This window comes from Sorex fumeus, unplaced genomic scaffold, assembly GCF_029834395.1.
Source record: "Sorex fumeus unplaced genomic scaffold, SorFum_2.1 ptg000061l, whole genome shotgun sequence".
In the NCBI taxonomy this organism is placed as follows: domain Eukaryota; kingdom Metazoa; phylum Chordata; class Mammalia; order Eulipotyphla; family Soricidae; genus Sorex; species Sorex fumeus.
In genome coordinates, this window is record NW_026606118.1 from 5606023 (window position 1) to 5623744 (window position 17722).

The following is a 17722-nucleotide window of genomic DNA, read 5'->3' on the forward strand; positions in this document are numbered from 1 at the left end:
TTGAGAACGAATGGGGCGTCAGGAACGAGGCTGTTTCTCATAAACATTGTCTTCGTAAGATTCAGCTGTAGTCCTACCTTTCCACACTCACGGTCAAAGTCGGCCAGCATTTGTGCCGCTTGGCTGATGTTTGGTGTTATTAAAACAATGTCATCAGCAAAGCGGAGGTGGTATAGTTGCCGACCATCTATCTTCACTCCCATTCCTTCCCATTCCAGTCGTCGCATGACGTTCTCGAGGGTGGCACTGAAGAGTTTCGGTGAAATGGTATCACCCTGCCGCACCCCTCTCTTGACATCAACGATCACTTCTTTGTAGAATGGTGAGATCCTGGTAGTGAATCCGCAATACAGCTCACGGAGGATCCTGATGTATTGGGCTTGAATGCCCTGATTGGCTAGGGCTTCAATGACCGCTTCCGTCTCAACAGAATCAAAGGCCTTCTTTAAATCAATGAACGTTAAACAGAGTGGCATCTTGAACTCCCGAGAAACCTCAATGAGCTTGGTTATCGTGTGGATATGGTCGATGATGCTGAATCCTTTGCGGAACCCGGATTGCTTGCATGGTTGTCCTTCATCTAGTGTTCTGCCAATCCTATTTAGGATGACTCGAATGAACAACTTGTAGATGACAGACAATAGGCAGATCGGGCGATAGTTGCCAATGTCATGGATGTCTCCCTTCTTGAACAGTAGTACGGTCCTGCTGGTTTTCCATTGGGACGGAACCTTGCAGTTGGCATATAAGTATTTATAAACACAATTCCTTGCACAAAATTACTTTTTATATTAAATATTCAAATTTAAATAAAGTTTCTTAAAAAACAACCCAACTCTCATATATTGATCATAGGGGGAGTATATAATAGTATAATCACTTTGGAAAATGCAATTTCTACTCACTGGTCTACTGGGAAGTCTTATTTGGAGTACAAAGAAAGAGCCACCAAAAAATATGCACTTGACTCTCCATAGCAAACAAAGCTATAATAACACTCAATGGGAAGCAATTCAAATGTCCAATCATAGGACAATGGAAGAGCTGTTTTTCCCTTTAACGGAAAAGGGACATGAATTAAAAAGAACGAAGTGGGGGAGTGGGTATAAGATAGTACAGCACGTTAGGGTGCTTGCCTTGCACATGGCCAACCAGATTCAATTCCCTGTACCACATATGGTCCCAGAGCCCGAGCAGGATTAATTTCTAAGTGCAAAGCCAGGAGTAAACCCTGACCAGCAGAACGTCACTGGGAGTCTGCTGAGTGAAAGAAGCCAGAACAGTATAAAATGAGTACCTGTGGTGACAGATGTCAGTTTTAGTGGGGAGCAGAACCTTCAGAGGCACACCCAATATCTGTGAGTGATGTTGAGAAAGTTCCATGTCCTAATCTCATAGATTACATGGGTGATCACACAGTAAACTGGGTCACTGGATTTATGATGAATGCATTTTATTGTTATATTTTAAATACATTCTTGCTACTTTACAACAGCTACTCAATAACCATGTATAACATTCTTCATGTGACCTGGCATATATTTAGAAGAGGTGTGAAACTGCATCCCTAAAACATACACAGTTTTGTAAACTATCATCTCAATGATTTTTAAGAACCATTTCTTTTTTTTTTAATTTTTATTAGTGAAACACCATGAGGTTCAGTTGTAGACTTACAAATTTTTGTGCTTGGATTTCGATTATACAATGATCAAAAGAACCATTTCTAAAGGGCTGATTCCAGGGTTGGGGAGAGAGCTTGATGGGCTGCATGCATGTTTTAATGCAAGAGGTGTAAGTTCTATCCCCAGCAACTCATGATCTCTCAAGCACCACCAGAAACTACCCCCAAGCACTCAAGAATTTCTTGGGGGAACCCTCAAGAATTGCTGGATTTGAGTCAAAAAACAGAAGGGGAAAACAAAACAAAACAAAAAAGCAAAAGAACAGAGAGGACAGAGAGACAGTACAGGAGTTAAGGCTTCTGCTTTGTACACATTCAACCCCAGCTTGACTCAACTTCACTCCCTCTAAACCAAACCCTCACCACCACCCCCTCCCCCCAAAAAAGTGATTCCTCCTAAAGAAAGCAAACAAGCAAGCATTCATAAGTCTAAAAATCACAGCTGTAGGAGCATAGAGGATAGAGGCAATTCTCTTTTCAAACACCCATCATGTAAGCACTGCTTAGTAAATTTTGGTTGAATCAATTTCACAGGCAATCACACTATTCAAATTTTAGAAGCCCAGAGAAACCTTCATGTAACCATAATAGTCTCAATAAAGTATACCCAACAGATACCAATTAGAAAACTCCTGTTCACACAGTTACTTCTGTCACCTCTGTCCAATTAATTGCTCTGTCCTCCTCTAAGTACAAGAAATACACTCCAGGGTGCATCTCACCATTGCAAGGGAGCTGTAATTGTGAAGGGAAGATAACACCTTCGTCACAGTTTTCACTGCCACTATGACACAGGGTAATCACCCGAGGTGATGGAGACAGGGTGACCACAAAGGCTCAGTATGTGACAAGCTGGTGAGAGGACGTATGATCCCAACTCCCACTCTGGTCAGAAAGCTGCCATGGTGTCCCTGCCAAGGACAGTTCTATATTAGAAAAGGCGGACCAGGGACACCTAAAACAACACCCGAGGACACCTGCCACTGGGCACACTTTCCTGCTGGAACACACAAGACAATATTAATAGTTTGCAAAGACTCAATTAGCATCAAGTCTAAGAAACTGAGTCCATGGAGGGGAAAGACTGGAGGAGGAGAGGTGCTGCACACTCCAACTGCCCTTTGAAGCAGTGACCAGAGACGAAAGAGAGGACCCCAACTCACCTCACTGTTATGGCCCCGCAGGTTGAAGTTTATTCTCTGGGGCGTGTTCCTGTCCCGACGGCAGTGGCTGGAGGTGAAAGTCACTCCCACGACCCCTCGACCATTGCCTGTGGCCAGCCAGCCCTCCTCATAGTAGCGCCTGCGGCACACCGGCTTCTCCTTCTCACTCTTGGGAACGCGTCCCTTCCAGGACAGGCAGAGGATGTTGGAGTCACTGCAAAGAACCGGCCCATGCTCCACCGCTGCAAACATACTTTTCTCCAATGAACTGTTTGACTTAAATGGTAATGTTGAATGTTGGAAAGTTTAAACCAATTTCTCTCACTGATTGATCTTATTTTTGCCGTTGGCTTGCGTTCTTCCCCAATTCCCTCTACTTAAGACTGACCTAACTTTAATTAGAAGGTCAGTATTTTATAAAGATCCACCAAATGCATAGTGAAAAAATTCCTCTATAAAAGACGATGGCAGGCTGCTAAGAAAAGGTACTGCTTTAAAAAAACACGTGGGGTCCATTTTTATTTTCAAGTCCTTAGAGGAAGAACGGGCTGACCCTTTGAGAAAGAGACTTGTTAATAAGTGGCCATCACAACACAGGAGTTTTCTTCTTTTTATTCAACTTGGTTATTCTCATTCAGCCTGAGATTCCAGTTTAGTTGATATGATTCCAGAGACAAATAGTTGCAAATACATAGATTTCAAGTAACTTAAGGCTTTAAGACTCCCTCAAGCTGGACATTTCTCTTCAAAAGTTCAGATGCAGAGACAGAATACATAGGAACATCTTCCCTTTGAAGCTACCCTCTGGCATGTTTTCTCAACTAGACAAATCTCTACACTAAAGCTGAGAAAGATTGCATAAAGGGAAAAAAGGCACACAAACTGTGCAAAAGAGACCAGAGTTTGTGCAAACAGCAGTCAAATTTTAGAAGAAAAATAATAATTAAAAAAAGATGGTCCCTACCCTTCAAAATCAGAAAATTCCCCCGTCAGAGCCTGACCTGGTTTCCCAGCAGATCGCTTTGTCCCCAGGGAGAACCAGGCCCCATCTGACTGCCCCTCCACAGGCTCTTGCTCCCCTCAGTGCCATAGAGGCAGAGAGAAAGCCCTTTCACCACACAACGCCAGGATGTCCTAAAGCTCTGAAAGTGGTCCAAGTGTTTGCCTTGAGTAAATCCTAAATCCTCTTCTGACAAATGAAGTCACACTGTAGAATTCTATGTCTTCTTTCTCCCTAGTCACTCGTTCCTTTCCTGTTCCTAATAATCACCTGTTTTTTTCATCTTGAAGGAAAAAATTAACCTCAGTTAAGTTCATTAAGTAATTCTTCTCTCACATGTAAGTCTTCATGGACCCAACAAAGAGAATCCTTTAAAGTGAAAACACCAGAGGCAAGAGTTGAATTCTTCCCAGCAGTCAGTAAAGAATTGGCATGTCTGGCTCCCGGGTGCTTTCTTGTTTCACATTCAGAAACTTTCCAATAGTCACACCTAAGGCCCAAGGAAAAGCTTCTTTGCTTGGCTTCTCCTGGATCTGTATTTTGTAAATTATCCTTTTCAATTACCACCTTAATATATTAGCCTACAGTTACAGAAAAAAATAAATAAATTAAAAGTTCTTGAATAGTTAACCAAAAAAGGTAAAGGAATCAGTTCACTGTTCAAACAAGTTCCATCACACCTGCTTTTCCCAGTCTTAACCACAGAGCGAGAGTTCCTTTTCAGGAGAAACTTATAATCTATTCAAATCACTGATCCCACTGAAAAATAAAGTGCAAAACACTGCATGATCCCCCAGGAGCAGTGCTCAAAATCACACTTCTTCCTCTGACACCTTCTAGGTTCCTTCTTTAAACTGGAAAGGTACTTTTGAGGCTTGATCTATGTGATTTTTTTTTCTTCTTTTTGCAAACTTTCTTTACCCGTGAAGACCGTATGGAGAGTTGGCCATTAGTGATGCATTTTCCTTCCAGGGCTCCTGAGCCCAGTGGTGTCAAGCTGCTCCATCTGATTCTCAAATTAATTTTCATCAGTTGTAAACCTCTCCAAGTATGCACAGAAATGTGTAAATGTGTTTCTATTAAAAAAGTTTGAAGAACACAGATATACACTCTTCAACTGGCATGCAAAGTGTCTGTTTTACCAGTGATTTCAGGAACCATCTGATTAATCACAGCTTGAAGGCCCAGGAGTCCTACAAATCTGTAAGACAAAACAGGATAAAAAATAATAATAATAAAAAATAAAAACTTGAAAATTCAAACAGTCAAAGGGTGCAGCTCGCCCACTTACACACAACATACCACATATGGCGCTGGAATTCACCACACTTGATTCAACCTGCCAGTAGCTGGGTACATGCAGATGAAATTCCTGGCTCTGCTCCCCCACATGGTTATGTCTAAGACCCGCCTTGTATCTAAGACTCTGGGCTCTGGGTGCACCACCTCCCCTTCCAAGGCTATCATTCGAGGGAGATAGGAAAGTTTCTCAAAAGGGAGACCGGAAAGGCTCAGGCAAGTTCACGAAATTAAGTTTGCTGGTGGCAGAAGGTATTCCTTGAAGACAGAAGACAGCACAATCCTCCACCATCCCGATTACTGAAGAGCACAGAGCAAAGCACAGCTGTTTTCTCAGCTTATCTTCTAGTTTTCTAGTCACCTAAAGTCTCAGAAAACTTATCTCCAGCAAATCCACTCCGCCTGCCACATTCACAAAAACACTGTACAACGAAGCCCCTTGCTGCCTCACATTACCCCAATTTCCAGAGGATCCTCAAAGCAACCTTCTGAAAAAAATCAAGGCTGCAAAAGAGCCTGGATTGTCCTCCAGTCCACTCCCCCTCCTAGCTGGATAACAACTCTCCCAGTTCCCTCCAGAGAGGAAGGTCTAAGGCAAGGTCCAGATACTTGCCTTTCTAACGAGTTTTCAGTGAATGTTAACAGCACTCACCGGGCACCAGTCTTTCAGAAGACCTGGTCTATGGGCGAGAGTGGCAGTAAAGACCTTTTATGGGCTGATTCAACTTGCCTTCTCCTCCCCCATGTCCTTACTGTTTCACAGTAAGTTTCTCTCTGACCCCTAAAGAACTGCCTGATTTCCACTGTGCGGCTCCCTTCCCAAACCAGGCACCAAGATTTCCTTAGAAACCCATTCACAAAAAAAAGAAAAAGAAAAAAAGAAACCCACCCACAGGGCACCTCTCCAGTAAAATTTCCCAGACTCGATGCTAATGTCTCTAACAGTCTTCATCATACTGCGTTTTATGGAAGGCTCCTCACAACAGTCACTGACTGGGAACCCAGTTCCTCATTCCTGCTGAAAACTGAGCATTTGCTAAGTACTCCATCAAAGTTGTATGAGGAGGCAGACCAGAGCAAATCAGCTATCCATGATTTCCATGAGATGCCCTCATTCTGATCATTCTGACGAGTCATGATATATAAAAACACAATGTACTTAGGAATCTAAACTCTAAATTCACTCAAAAAGCACTAGTAGCTGATCAATCCCTGAAAAATAAATAAATAAAACAAAACCCTTAAAACTAAAGCCATAAAATTCAACTATATTCTTTCTCCAGACTTATTGTGAAACAGTCTGGAGATGGAGACAGTGGTGAAGGAGAGGGCAAGTTGAAAAGACCATAAAGATTTCTCTCTGAATTTCACTCTGGAACATTATTTTTGTTCCTACCCAGGGTTGCAGGTAATATCAAAGACAAAAAAGTAGCAACGAATTCTCAAAAGCCTACTACAAGAGACAGCCATTTAGAGAAGAATTTTGAATTATTTAATAATCATTATCCATGATTAAAGCATGCACATTAATCATATAAACTACTGATTCTCCTCTTGGAAGAAAGCATAAAATGACTCACGATTGCCATGCCACTGGACAATTCACCAGGCTGTTTCATTCGAGGCACCTGGGAGGGAGGCGAGGGGTGAGGCCTCTCCCTGCCCCAAAGGACCCAGCCCCAGCAGTCAAAAACCTCCAGAACTCAACAGCAGCCATGCTCACAGCCACTCTCCACACAGATCCAGCCACGACTGAATGTATTCCTTGACCTCGAGGCTGCATCTCATGCTTTACACCACTAAGATACGAAGAGTAGTACATTTGATGGGGTTTAAAGCAGATGACAACCAATCTTAGGGGAAAATATATTTTTACAGATATCTATACAGATAAGCAAACAAGGCTCAATCTTTAACATGTTACTAATCTCTTATAGAAGGGCTCAATAGCCTCAGGGTGTAACAAAAATCTTCACACAATTTCCTCTAAGAAAAAAATTTTGGAGCATTTTCAGTGGTTTATTTATAACAAACAATACAACATATATTATTTTGGTTCTGTTTTGGGGCAGGAGTTGGGGTTCAGGATGGACACATTCTAAATTTGGTGGTGGGAAGGTGTAATGGTGGTGAATTGGTGTTCGAATATTAAAAGGAATCGAATATTGTGAACTACTTTATAAAAATTAAATTAAAAAATAAAAACAAAAAAATAAGCTATCAATTCTCTGAAGCCTTCACAGTAAGTTAATATGGCTCCAATTATTTGCAAAATAGAGCTAGGGAGATGGTACAGGGAGTAAGGCACTTACCCTCTAAGAGGCCAACCATGGTTTAATCCCTGGCACCAACATTTGGTCCCCCAAGCGTCCCCAGGAGTGATCCCTTAGTAAGTCCTGAGTGAACATCACTGGGTGTGACCCAAGCCCCTATTTCTCCCCAAAAGAACTACTCTTGGGTCTAATAGCTCAATGAGCTGAGTATACACTTTCCACAACTGCCTCCCACAACTGCCAGGAGCCAACCCCAAGCACAGAGGTGTGAGCCTCAAAACATTGCCAGGTGTGGTCACTGAAACAGAAATATATTGCCCTTGATAGAAGAAAAAAAACAATTTTTACTAAATCGCAACCCTACTCAGAAAGCTGCTTAATATTCTGCATTTTGAAGAGCAAAAGCCCAAAATACTTCTATTAGTAAGACAAATCTAAGAAAAACAATAAATTTGTGATAATTTACATTGCCTTTTTCATGAAACACCAAATATGCTGGAAAAATTAAAAAGATTATAGTAATTTAAACCTGGGTATTTGACAGATGAACCAGTTTTCTAAATGACAAATGCATTATACTTGAGTGAAAATCTATCTAAAGTGCCAGAAAGTGAGCAATGTTTTAACATAACCAAGTAAAAAAGCTTTGTATCACCATGCATTAGTCAATGTATTCTAAGTTCTACATTACTAACATTTACTGTTACTTGTTTTATTTTGACACAGTATCAAAGGAAATATTCATGATTAATTAAATGTAATTAAAATACACCTCCTTTTTTTCCCAAATATATTATCTATATAAAATCAGTTTTTTTTAAGAAGTGTTTATTGAGACCTTCTGATTTACAAAGTTGTTTATAATAGACTTGTTTCAGGCATACAATGTTCCAGCACCAATCCCATCACCAATGTTCTCTTCCCTCCAACAATATCCTTAGGTTCCCTCTCATCCTCCAGCCTGTGTCCTGGGCAGGAATATAACAAATTTCATACTGGACCCCCCCTTGGTCCAATAAAACTTTAAGAACTGACAAACAGAATTATCAGAAAATAAATCAATAAAAATTTGTGGTAAATAATTGCTATGTGTTTTAAACTTTTCTTAATCAAGTAGAGGAAAACCATTTTGCTATTTTCTGGAGGTTTTTTGGTACTTACTCTTGATCAGAGCTCACTGATTCTGTCCTAAGCAGCTGTTACTCTGCTTCTGAGGCCTCCCAGTGAGTTTTTCATTTCAACTACCAAGTTTTTCAGTTTTGTCATTTCTGTTTGTAGTTTTCTCATTTCTGCTATCATATCCCTTGTGTTTTGTTGGTTGCCCTTTCCATTGTTTGAGTTCATTAAATATCCTAAGTATTTCTACTATTTCTACTCTGAATTCCTTTTCAAAGAGCTTATATAAGTGGATAATACTGACTGAGTCCTCAGGATTACAATCTTTGCACACTGTGCCGAGCTGCTTTACCATGGTTCCTTTTGTAGTCTGGGGGTGCTCCTTTCCCATTTCACTCTCACGGGGCCACTGCCAGGATGATCTCTGGAGGAGCTCTACTGAAGTGGGAAGATTAACCTGAGGTTCATTAGTGGCCCCTGCCACAGGTGACCACAGCACTGCTTTTTGACCTTTGGATGGAGCCAGCTTCCCCAGCGTGGCTCAGCATTTGGTGAGCTTCTTCTGGGACTTTCGAGCTCCTAACTACTGTTTCTCTCCCACGTTTGCCTTCCGATTTTTCAGGGACTCCGATGACTCCTCTACTGTTCGCCTTTAACTCACCTCATAGTTCTCTGGTATGCTCTTCATTTCATTTCAGATGATTTTCCACCTTCTACTGCTTCCTAGAAATTTTCCCCTTCTTATCTTGAAGCTTCTCAATCTTTTGCTCAGCTTCTGTTATTTTGCTGTTCAAAGCTTCTATTGAGTTTAATATCATCGTCTATGTTCTTCATTTCAATTTCTGACTGCAATAACTTTTTTTTTTTGCTTTTTGGGTCACACCTGGCAATGCAGAGGGGTTACTCCTAGCTCTGCACTCAGGAATTACCCCTGACGGTGCTCAGGAGACCATATGGGATGCTGGGAATCAAACCTGGGTTGCATGCGTGCAAGGCAAACACCCTACCCGCTGTGCTATTCCTCCACTCCCATCTGACTGTAATAACTTTTTCATTTTGACTCTCATACTTTCTTGTGCTTTGCTGACTACCTACACTATTATTTCTTTGAACTAATTGAACATCCTGTTCATCACTTAATCACTTAACTTCCCGTTAATCGTCGATTTGCTCGACCGGGCGCCAGTAACGTCTCCATTTGTCCCTGTCGCGTGCTAGTGTAGCCCAATGGCATCTGTTCGCTCTGGGAACATGAAAAGCCTCAAACCGATCGTTCATGATCTTGACGAAGAAGTCTGACCATCTGGTAGGTGGGTGGCCACGCGGTCTTTTGACATCCCGTGGAATCCAGTCGGTAACAGCTCTAGTCCAGCGGTCGTCTTTAAATCCTGTTTATAGTGTCATTAAAGATATTGAGGATTTACTGGCAATGCTTATGTTTTCAGTGATACTGTTTTTTCTTCATTAAGCTTGGTGGGCTTCTACATCTTTCCCCCATTGCTGGGGATGAGTCTTCGTGGTTCTGAGGGATTAAGTTAGAGGTTTCTATGTCTTCTCTGCCCACACTAACAGAAAAACAGGAAGAATTAACTTTGAGCAGCATGCAATTTGTTGAGTAGAACCATTGCACAGTCGCTTATGCTTATGCTTATGTGGTGTGGGTGCTTAATACAGTGCAGGTCAAATATGGAAGTTGCTGAGACACACTGGGTAGGGAAGGGCTCTGCCTCCAGATCCGGAATAGGTACAGGGACGTCAGGAAAAGGCAAGCTTCACACAGGATGGTGGAGCAGCAAGCCAAAGGTCTTGGGTGTATTCCAACATAATGAATGCACAGAAACTGACTCAGATTGATTTAACTTTCGGTAAGTCGGACATAAAGGTATTTTGCAAAAATGAAAATTAAGGTTTCCTAGGCTCAAAATATATAGTTATTATTTAACATGTAGAGTTTCAGTTTGGGATGATTTTTAAAAATGTCATGAGAGCTGCAAAATATTGTATGCAATTTAAGGCAATTAACTATAGTTAAAATAATAAAAAAAAGTTTTATTTTGTATGCCTCAATTCAATTTTAAAAATTAGTTAAATTAAGAAAAGCCACTGTTCATACAGAGCCTTCTTAACAATGGGAAGCAAATATTCCTGGGCCAGGGAGATAGTTCAATAGTTCAATAGGCTGACCACATACTTCACATGTACCAAGTCCAGATTGGCCCTGGCATGGCATGGTATGCTTAGAGTGATTCCCCTAGCCAAGGGCCAGGAGTCACCAATGAAGACTGTAGAGTACGACCCAGCAAACAAAGAGGGTAAATAATCCTCATTCTTGCATTTTAGTTTTTATCCCGGATTCGATTCTTCTGTCCCTCTCAGAGAGCCCAGCAAGCTACCAAGAGTATCCTGCCCGCATGGCAGAGCCTGGCAAGCTCCCTGTGGCATATTTGATATGCCAAAAAAGAGTAACAAGTCTCACAATGGAGACATTACTGGTGTCTGCTCAAGCAAATATATGAACAATGAGACTACAGTGCCACCCTCTAGGAATCGGCCCATGAATGATCCCTGGAGCTTTGCATTAAGAGTAACAATGCTAAGCTCTCAGTTCTGGCCTGACCCTGGTACCACTAGGCACAGCTAATTTTCAAATTATTCTTCCAAGTCACTGAAACAATTCATTTCCTTCATGTAAGATAGTAACATCTTGAAATTAATAATACGTGTGACTAATGAATTAACCCGAGAGTAGTCTTGACGCACTTGACACTTGACAGCCCGTTACTCATCAATTTGCTTGAGCCGGCGCCAGTAACGCCTCCATTCATCCCTGTCGCATGCTAGTGTAGTCCAATGGCATCTGTTTGTTCTAGGAACACAAAGAGCCTCAAACCGATTGTTCAGGGTCTTGAGGAAGAAGTCTGACCATCTTGTAGGTGGGCAGCCATGCGGTCTTTTGACGTCCCGTGGAATCCAGTTGGTAACGGCTCTAGTCCAGAGGTTGTTTCTAAATCTCATTACGGGTCCAGCCCATCTGATTTTCCACACCTTGGCAAACAAGACAACATCCCTGATTCCTGACCGTCAACCAAGGTCAGAAATCCAGATTCTTTCTCTCATTTGAGTGAAACGTGATACTCCAAGCATAGCTCTTTTGATTCCTCTTTGGGAGAACTGAATAGTGTCCTCATCCTGTTTTCGTAGGGCCCAGGTCTCTGAGACGTATGTTAACGCAGGAAGAACGGTGGAGTTGAAGAGATGTGCTGGGAGCTGGAGGTTCTTCATCCTTTTAGCTATTTCTTCGACGCTCTTGAAGGCGTTTCAAGCCGCTCTCTTCCTCCTGCACAAGTCAGGAGCCAGGTCATTCATCATGTTGACTTCTGACTTAGGTACACATAACTGTTGCATTCGGAGATGTTTGTTCCATTGACAGTGAATGGAACGTCAGGAACGAGATCATTTCTCATAAACATTGTCTTCGTGAGATTCAGCTGTAGTTCGACTTTCCCACACTCACGGTTGAAGTTGGCCAGCATTTGTGCCGCCTGGCTAATGTTTGGTGTTATTAGAATGATGTCATCAGCAAAGCAGAGGTGGTGTAGTTGCGGACCATCTATCTTCACTCCCATTCCTTCCCATTCCAACAGAGAAACTCTGCCTGTTCCTACCAATCTCTGGAGGCCAAGGGATTAAAATCAGAAGCCCCACCCTACCCTGCCCTGTCTGCTTCCACCAACCTCCAGCCACCCAGGGATTACACACAGAAGAGGGCACCCTACCAGTACCAGATAAATATCTCATTGGCAGACCTCCACTACCTCCACTACCCAGCCACCGCCATGCTCCAGGTCGCTTTCTGGACCACACAGCCGTGACACATCATAAGACACTTAATACCCATCTTCCAAGATTACCGCACCATATTTGATAGGGTTCAAATATGGTTTGAACCATGGGAACACCTGTAAGGGCAATCAGAGGCCGCCCTAAAAGCCTCTATCCCTCTTGGAGAGCCTGGCAAGCTACGAAGAGTATCCCGCTCACACAGCAGAGCCTGGCAAGCTATCCGGGGCATATTCAATATGCTAGAACCATTAAATACAATGGGTCTCATTCCCCTGACCCTGAAAGAGCCACCAATATGGCAGTGTTAAGAAAGATGAGGAAGGAGAGGCTGATAAAACCTCAAGGCCAAACTAGGCTGCCAAAACAAAGAAGGACAAAAATGACTGTCTGTACTTTCAATGCACGTACACTGGCATCCGATGCATCCATCGAGGACCTGATAGTACAAGCGCGAAAGATCAAGTATGACAGTAGTCTAGGAACAAGCAAACTTCTAAGATGCTTGTCAGACTTTCTACACTGCTGAGTTTAGTGGCAAATAAGAAGGAACGGAATTTAGAAAAGTATCATGTAAGGACAAATTTGTAGAGTGAAAAAAGAAATTCCTATTAAAAATGTAGATATTCATGGATGAGATTCATTCATTCATGTAGATATTCTAGCACACATCTTCATTGAATACCTACTGTGCAAAGACATCCAGATGCATTTTCTATATTCTTTTGTGTGTTTGCTTTTGTTTTAGGGACACATCCAGCAGTGCTTAGGACTGACTCCTGATGATGCTCTGGGTGCCTTGGAGGTTCCCCAGCATGGCTTGGGCCCCATAGGAAATGTCAGATCCAGGCCACCAGAAATCATTACAAATAGTCCCTAGGTGCCCTAAGCATTCCTGCAGAGCCCAAACTTGAAAAAGAAAAACTACAGAGCCTGGAATGCAGAGCACCTGCCTTGCATATGTAAATCATGGGTTCAAGTCCCAGCCCTGACAACAAAAAAAAAGTGTACATAAGAAATATATCTGGGGCTGGAGCAATAGATAGCACAGCAGGTAAGGCGTTTGCCTTGCACACACACAACCCAAGTTTGATTCCCAGCATCCTATATGGTCCCTTGAGCACCACCAGGAGTAATTCCTGAATGCAGAGCCAGGAGTAACCCCTGAGCATCACTGGGTGTGACCCAAAAAGAAAAAAAAAAAAAAATATATATATATATATATATATCTAACAGTGGTGATGGGAAGGTCACAGCAGTGATGGGATTGTTGCTGGAATACTGAATGTCTGTATGAACATGAACAACTTTTTAAATCATGGTGTTTAAATGGGAAAATAAAATTTAAAAATACATCTAAAGTGGAGGCCAGTTCAGGAAGAGTACAGAAGGGCAAGACACTTACTTGCCTTGCATGCAGCAGACCCTGGTTCAATTCCTGAGTCTACCTGGAGTGATCCCTTAGCCCAGAGCCAAAAATAACCCCTGACCACTTCTGGGTCGAGAGAGAGAGAGAGAGAGAGAGAGAGAGAGAGAGAGAAGATTTAAAAAGTAGGCTTGGGGGCTACAGTAGTGTGTCTAAGAGCAGAGGACCTGACGTACAGGCCTGAGGCCAGAAGTTCAATCCCTAGTTCCACCCTGCATGCTGAATGCAGTCCCAGCAGCACTACTGCAGGGAGCCCTGGGCTCCAGAATCAAATGTGCAAACCCCCAGACATTTCAACAATGAAAATAAAGGCAGTGGAGAGGGAAAACAGCAGATGGTGAAGGACACAAAGCAGAACATTTGATGCAAGTTATTTGAACATTTGACTATAGACTTTCTTAGGAAGGTAGAAAGAAGGGAAAGAAAGATGAGTTTTTCCTAACTGGTGACAAATTACATACAACGACTACTGCCTTGACTGGCTACTGTACTGCGCAGTATAGCTCCCTGGATGGCTGCCCTCCCACCAACCTTTCTATGGAATGTCAACCATCCTTTTATCTATCCTCTTTTGTCTTGGGGGGTTGGGGGTGAAAGGAGGGTTTGACCACACCTGGTGGTGCTGAGAGCTACTCCCAGATAGATGCATAGGGAGTCATTCCTGGCAGTGTTCAGGGATGAATGCAATGCCAGGGATCAAACCTAGGAATCCTGCCTGTGTGCAAAGCATTTGCTCCACTCCTGAGTCATGTCCCTTGCCCTAGCATCCCTTTTTAACTAAGCTGCAATGGCCTGCCTCTTGATATAACGAATCTTTTCTACAACCAGAAAATACCCAAGGAGCATAAAGGTGGTTCATTTCTACTGCTGCCTAGAGATGACTTCAAATTTGCCTTAGGGCCAGAGACATCGAACAGAGGGTAGGGTGCCTGCCTTGCATGCAGCTGACAGTTTTGATCCCTGACACCCCATATGCCCCACAAAACCCACCAGTAGTGATCCCTGAGTACAGACCCAGGAGTAGGCCCTGAGCACAACTGGAAGTGGCTTGTAAACAAAAGCATAGCAACATATTAATATAGAAATTTTTTAGGGTCTGGAGAGAGAATACAGAGGTTAGGGTGCTTTCTTTGCACATGGTTGATCTGGGTTTGATCCCTGGCATCCTATATGGTCCCCTAAGTACCTCCAGGAATAATTTCTGAGTGCAGAGCTAGTAATAAGCTCTGAGCACAGCTGGTGTAGCCCAAAACCAAACCAAAACAAATGGAAAAAAAAGAACTTCAATAAATTTGCCTTTGGAGCGATAGCACAGCGGTAGGGCATTTGCCTTGCACGCAGCCAACACGGCCGACCCGAGTTCGATTCCTCCGCCCCTCTCGGAGAGCCCGGCAAGCTACCGAGAGTATCTCGCCCGCACGGCAGAGCCTGGCAAGCTCCCCGTGACGTATTCGATATGCCAAACACAGTAACAACAAAGTCTCCAATGGAGACGTTACTGGGCCCGCTTGAGCAAATCGATGATCAACGGGAGGGCCTTTACTTTTCCTTACTTTAGACTGCCCATAATGTAGGGATACTCTTTGACAATCACCTGTCACTACACATGGAAACAACTATAGCCTTGAAAATTTTAAATGACACTGCAAAGAGAATGGATGGATGGCACCCAGGATCACTCAAAAGATGCATCCTGACAGCAATTATGTTTGTTTCAAACCATTTTTCAATGACTTGCACTATGAATTTTAGAAGTGCATTCCACAGAAAAACTCTTCCAAATATTACCAGCTCCTTCAGGTGTCGAGCAGTGAACACCAGTTCACAAAGCAAGGTTCTCTTTGGTTTGAGGAAGAGCCATTTTTCTGTTTAATTCAACATGATTACTAATTTTTTTTATCAAACTTGCAGTACCCTCCAAGAGTACATTTAATTAAGTTTTCAATAACATATTAAGTTTAGTACAAAACACCATGTGACCCTCTAAGAAAATGGGAAACAAGAAATACTAATGGAATGAGGTTTTTGAAACGCCCAGGTTAACACCAACCACTCAGAATCAGGTCTCCTTAAAAGCCAAGTCTGATAAGGCACTGCAGCCAAGAAAAACCAACATCCACTGCTGTGTTCAGAAACAAAAAAAGAAGACACATTTAGAGAGAAATGTATTCCCTATTTATTTTTGGGGGTTTTATCCTTGGAGAGAGAAGGGTATGGACCACACCCGGTGGTATTCGGGGACCATATGTGGTGCTAGGGATCAAACAGGGCTCTGTCATGTACAAGGTAAGTGCCTTAGCCTCTATAATATCTCTCCTGCACCCCTATTAATTTTCTGTACCTGATTTCAACAGTTAAGAGCTAAGAAATTGAGCATCTAGGAGATGGAGTGACAGTACAGCAGGTAGGGAGACTGCATTGCATGCAGTCACCCTGAGTTGGATCCCAGGCATCACATATTGTCCCCGGAGCACCACTGGAATAATTCCTGACTGCAGAACCAGGAGTAACCCCTGAACAGCACTGGGTGTGGGCCATCCCCTCACCAAAAAATATTTTGAATACCTAATTATCTTTATAAAGAGAGATCATGGATGCTACAAAATAGGCAGCTTAATTACTAGGTTGAAAGTGTGAGATCCTGGACCAGAAATATTGTACAGAGGGCTTTCAGCTGATCCCAGCTGAATCTCCAGCACTGCATATAGCTGCCTGAGCACTGCCAGATAGGGCTCCAAAATCTAAAATATCCCAGAGACAGAAACTAAACTAAATAAAGACTAAGATTGAATTTACACCTGAAATTTAGAAGTTAAAATTCTATGGTACTATGGGAAGGAATCTCTAGTACCAAATCATGTGCCTTGATTATAGAGGGAGAGAGCATTTTATCTTCAAAGTAGAAAGACAGATAGGACTGATAATTTGCCATGTCATGCAGAGTGTGAAGAAATAAGATACCAATTTGGTAATATACTTCAAAAGACTTAAAAATGACTGCAAACTTTTGATCTAGCAATTCTATTTCTGAAAATGACTATGAAGGAATCATCTGAGATTGCTTCATTTTAACTAAAAGAACTTCCACTGCCTCTGGTTCAGCCCCTGTGGAAAACAGTTTGAAGAGGTTTCAGTAAACTTAGAAATGAGCTACTATATGACCCATCGATTCCACTTTTGGGCTATACCCAGGAGTTAAAACCATTCATTCAAAAGGACATATATCCACCCTTACTCACTGCTGTACTTCATACAATAGCTAAGATATGGAATTCAACCTAGGTGTCCAACAATAAAAAAATGGACTATGAAAATATGGTGCATTGAAAGTACAGTCATTTTTGTCCTTCTATGTTTTGGCAGCCTAGTTAGGCCTTGAGATTTTATCAACCTCTCCTTCCTCATCCTTGTTAATGCTGCCATATTGGTGGCTCTTTCAGGGTTAGAGGAATGAGACCCATTGTATTTACTGGTTTTGGCATATCGAATACGCCACAGATAGCTTGCCAGCCTCTGCCGTGTGGGCGGGATACTCTTGGTAGCTTGCCAGGCTCTCCAAGAGGAATAGAGGCTTTTAGGACAACTCTAATCGCCCTTGCAAGTGGCACAAATGCTGGCAGACTTCGACCATGAGTGTGGAAAGGTCGGACTACAGCTGAATCTTACGAAGACAATGTTTATGAGAAACGGTCTTGTTCCTGAAATTCCATTCGCTCTCAACGGAACGAACATCTCTGAATGCAACAGTTATGTGTACCTAGGTTGAGAAGTCAACATGATGAATGACCTGGCACCTGAATTGCACGGGAGAAGAGAGCAGCTTGGAATGCCTTCAAGAGCGTCAAAGAAATACCTAAAAGGATGAAGAACCTCCGACTCTCTTCGGTTCCACTGTTCTTTCTGCATTAACATACACCTCAG

The 17722-nt window shown here is 42.5% G+C and overlaps 1 protein-coding gene across 2 annotated transcripts in view; it reads right to left on the reverse strand.

Annotated features, from left to right (window-relative positions):
• TULP4 (TUB like protein 4) overlaps positions 1–4187 on the reverse strand; it is a 174823-nt gene extending 170636 nt beyond the window's left edge. The window contains exon 1 of one of the 2 annotated variants that reach the window (XM_056125865.1): positions 2848–4187. In XM_056125865.1, the coding sequence (XP_055981840.1) occupies positions 2848–3099 (252 nt within the window). In that variant the 5' untranslated portion in view covers positions 3100–4187. The remainder of the gene's footprint in view (positions 1–2847) is intronic. The other variant, XM_056125864.1, reaches the window with a different exon arrangement.
• Positions 4188–17722: the final 13535 nt, after the last annotated feature.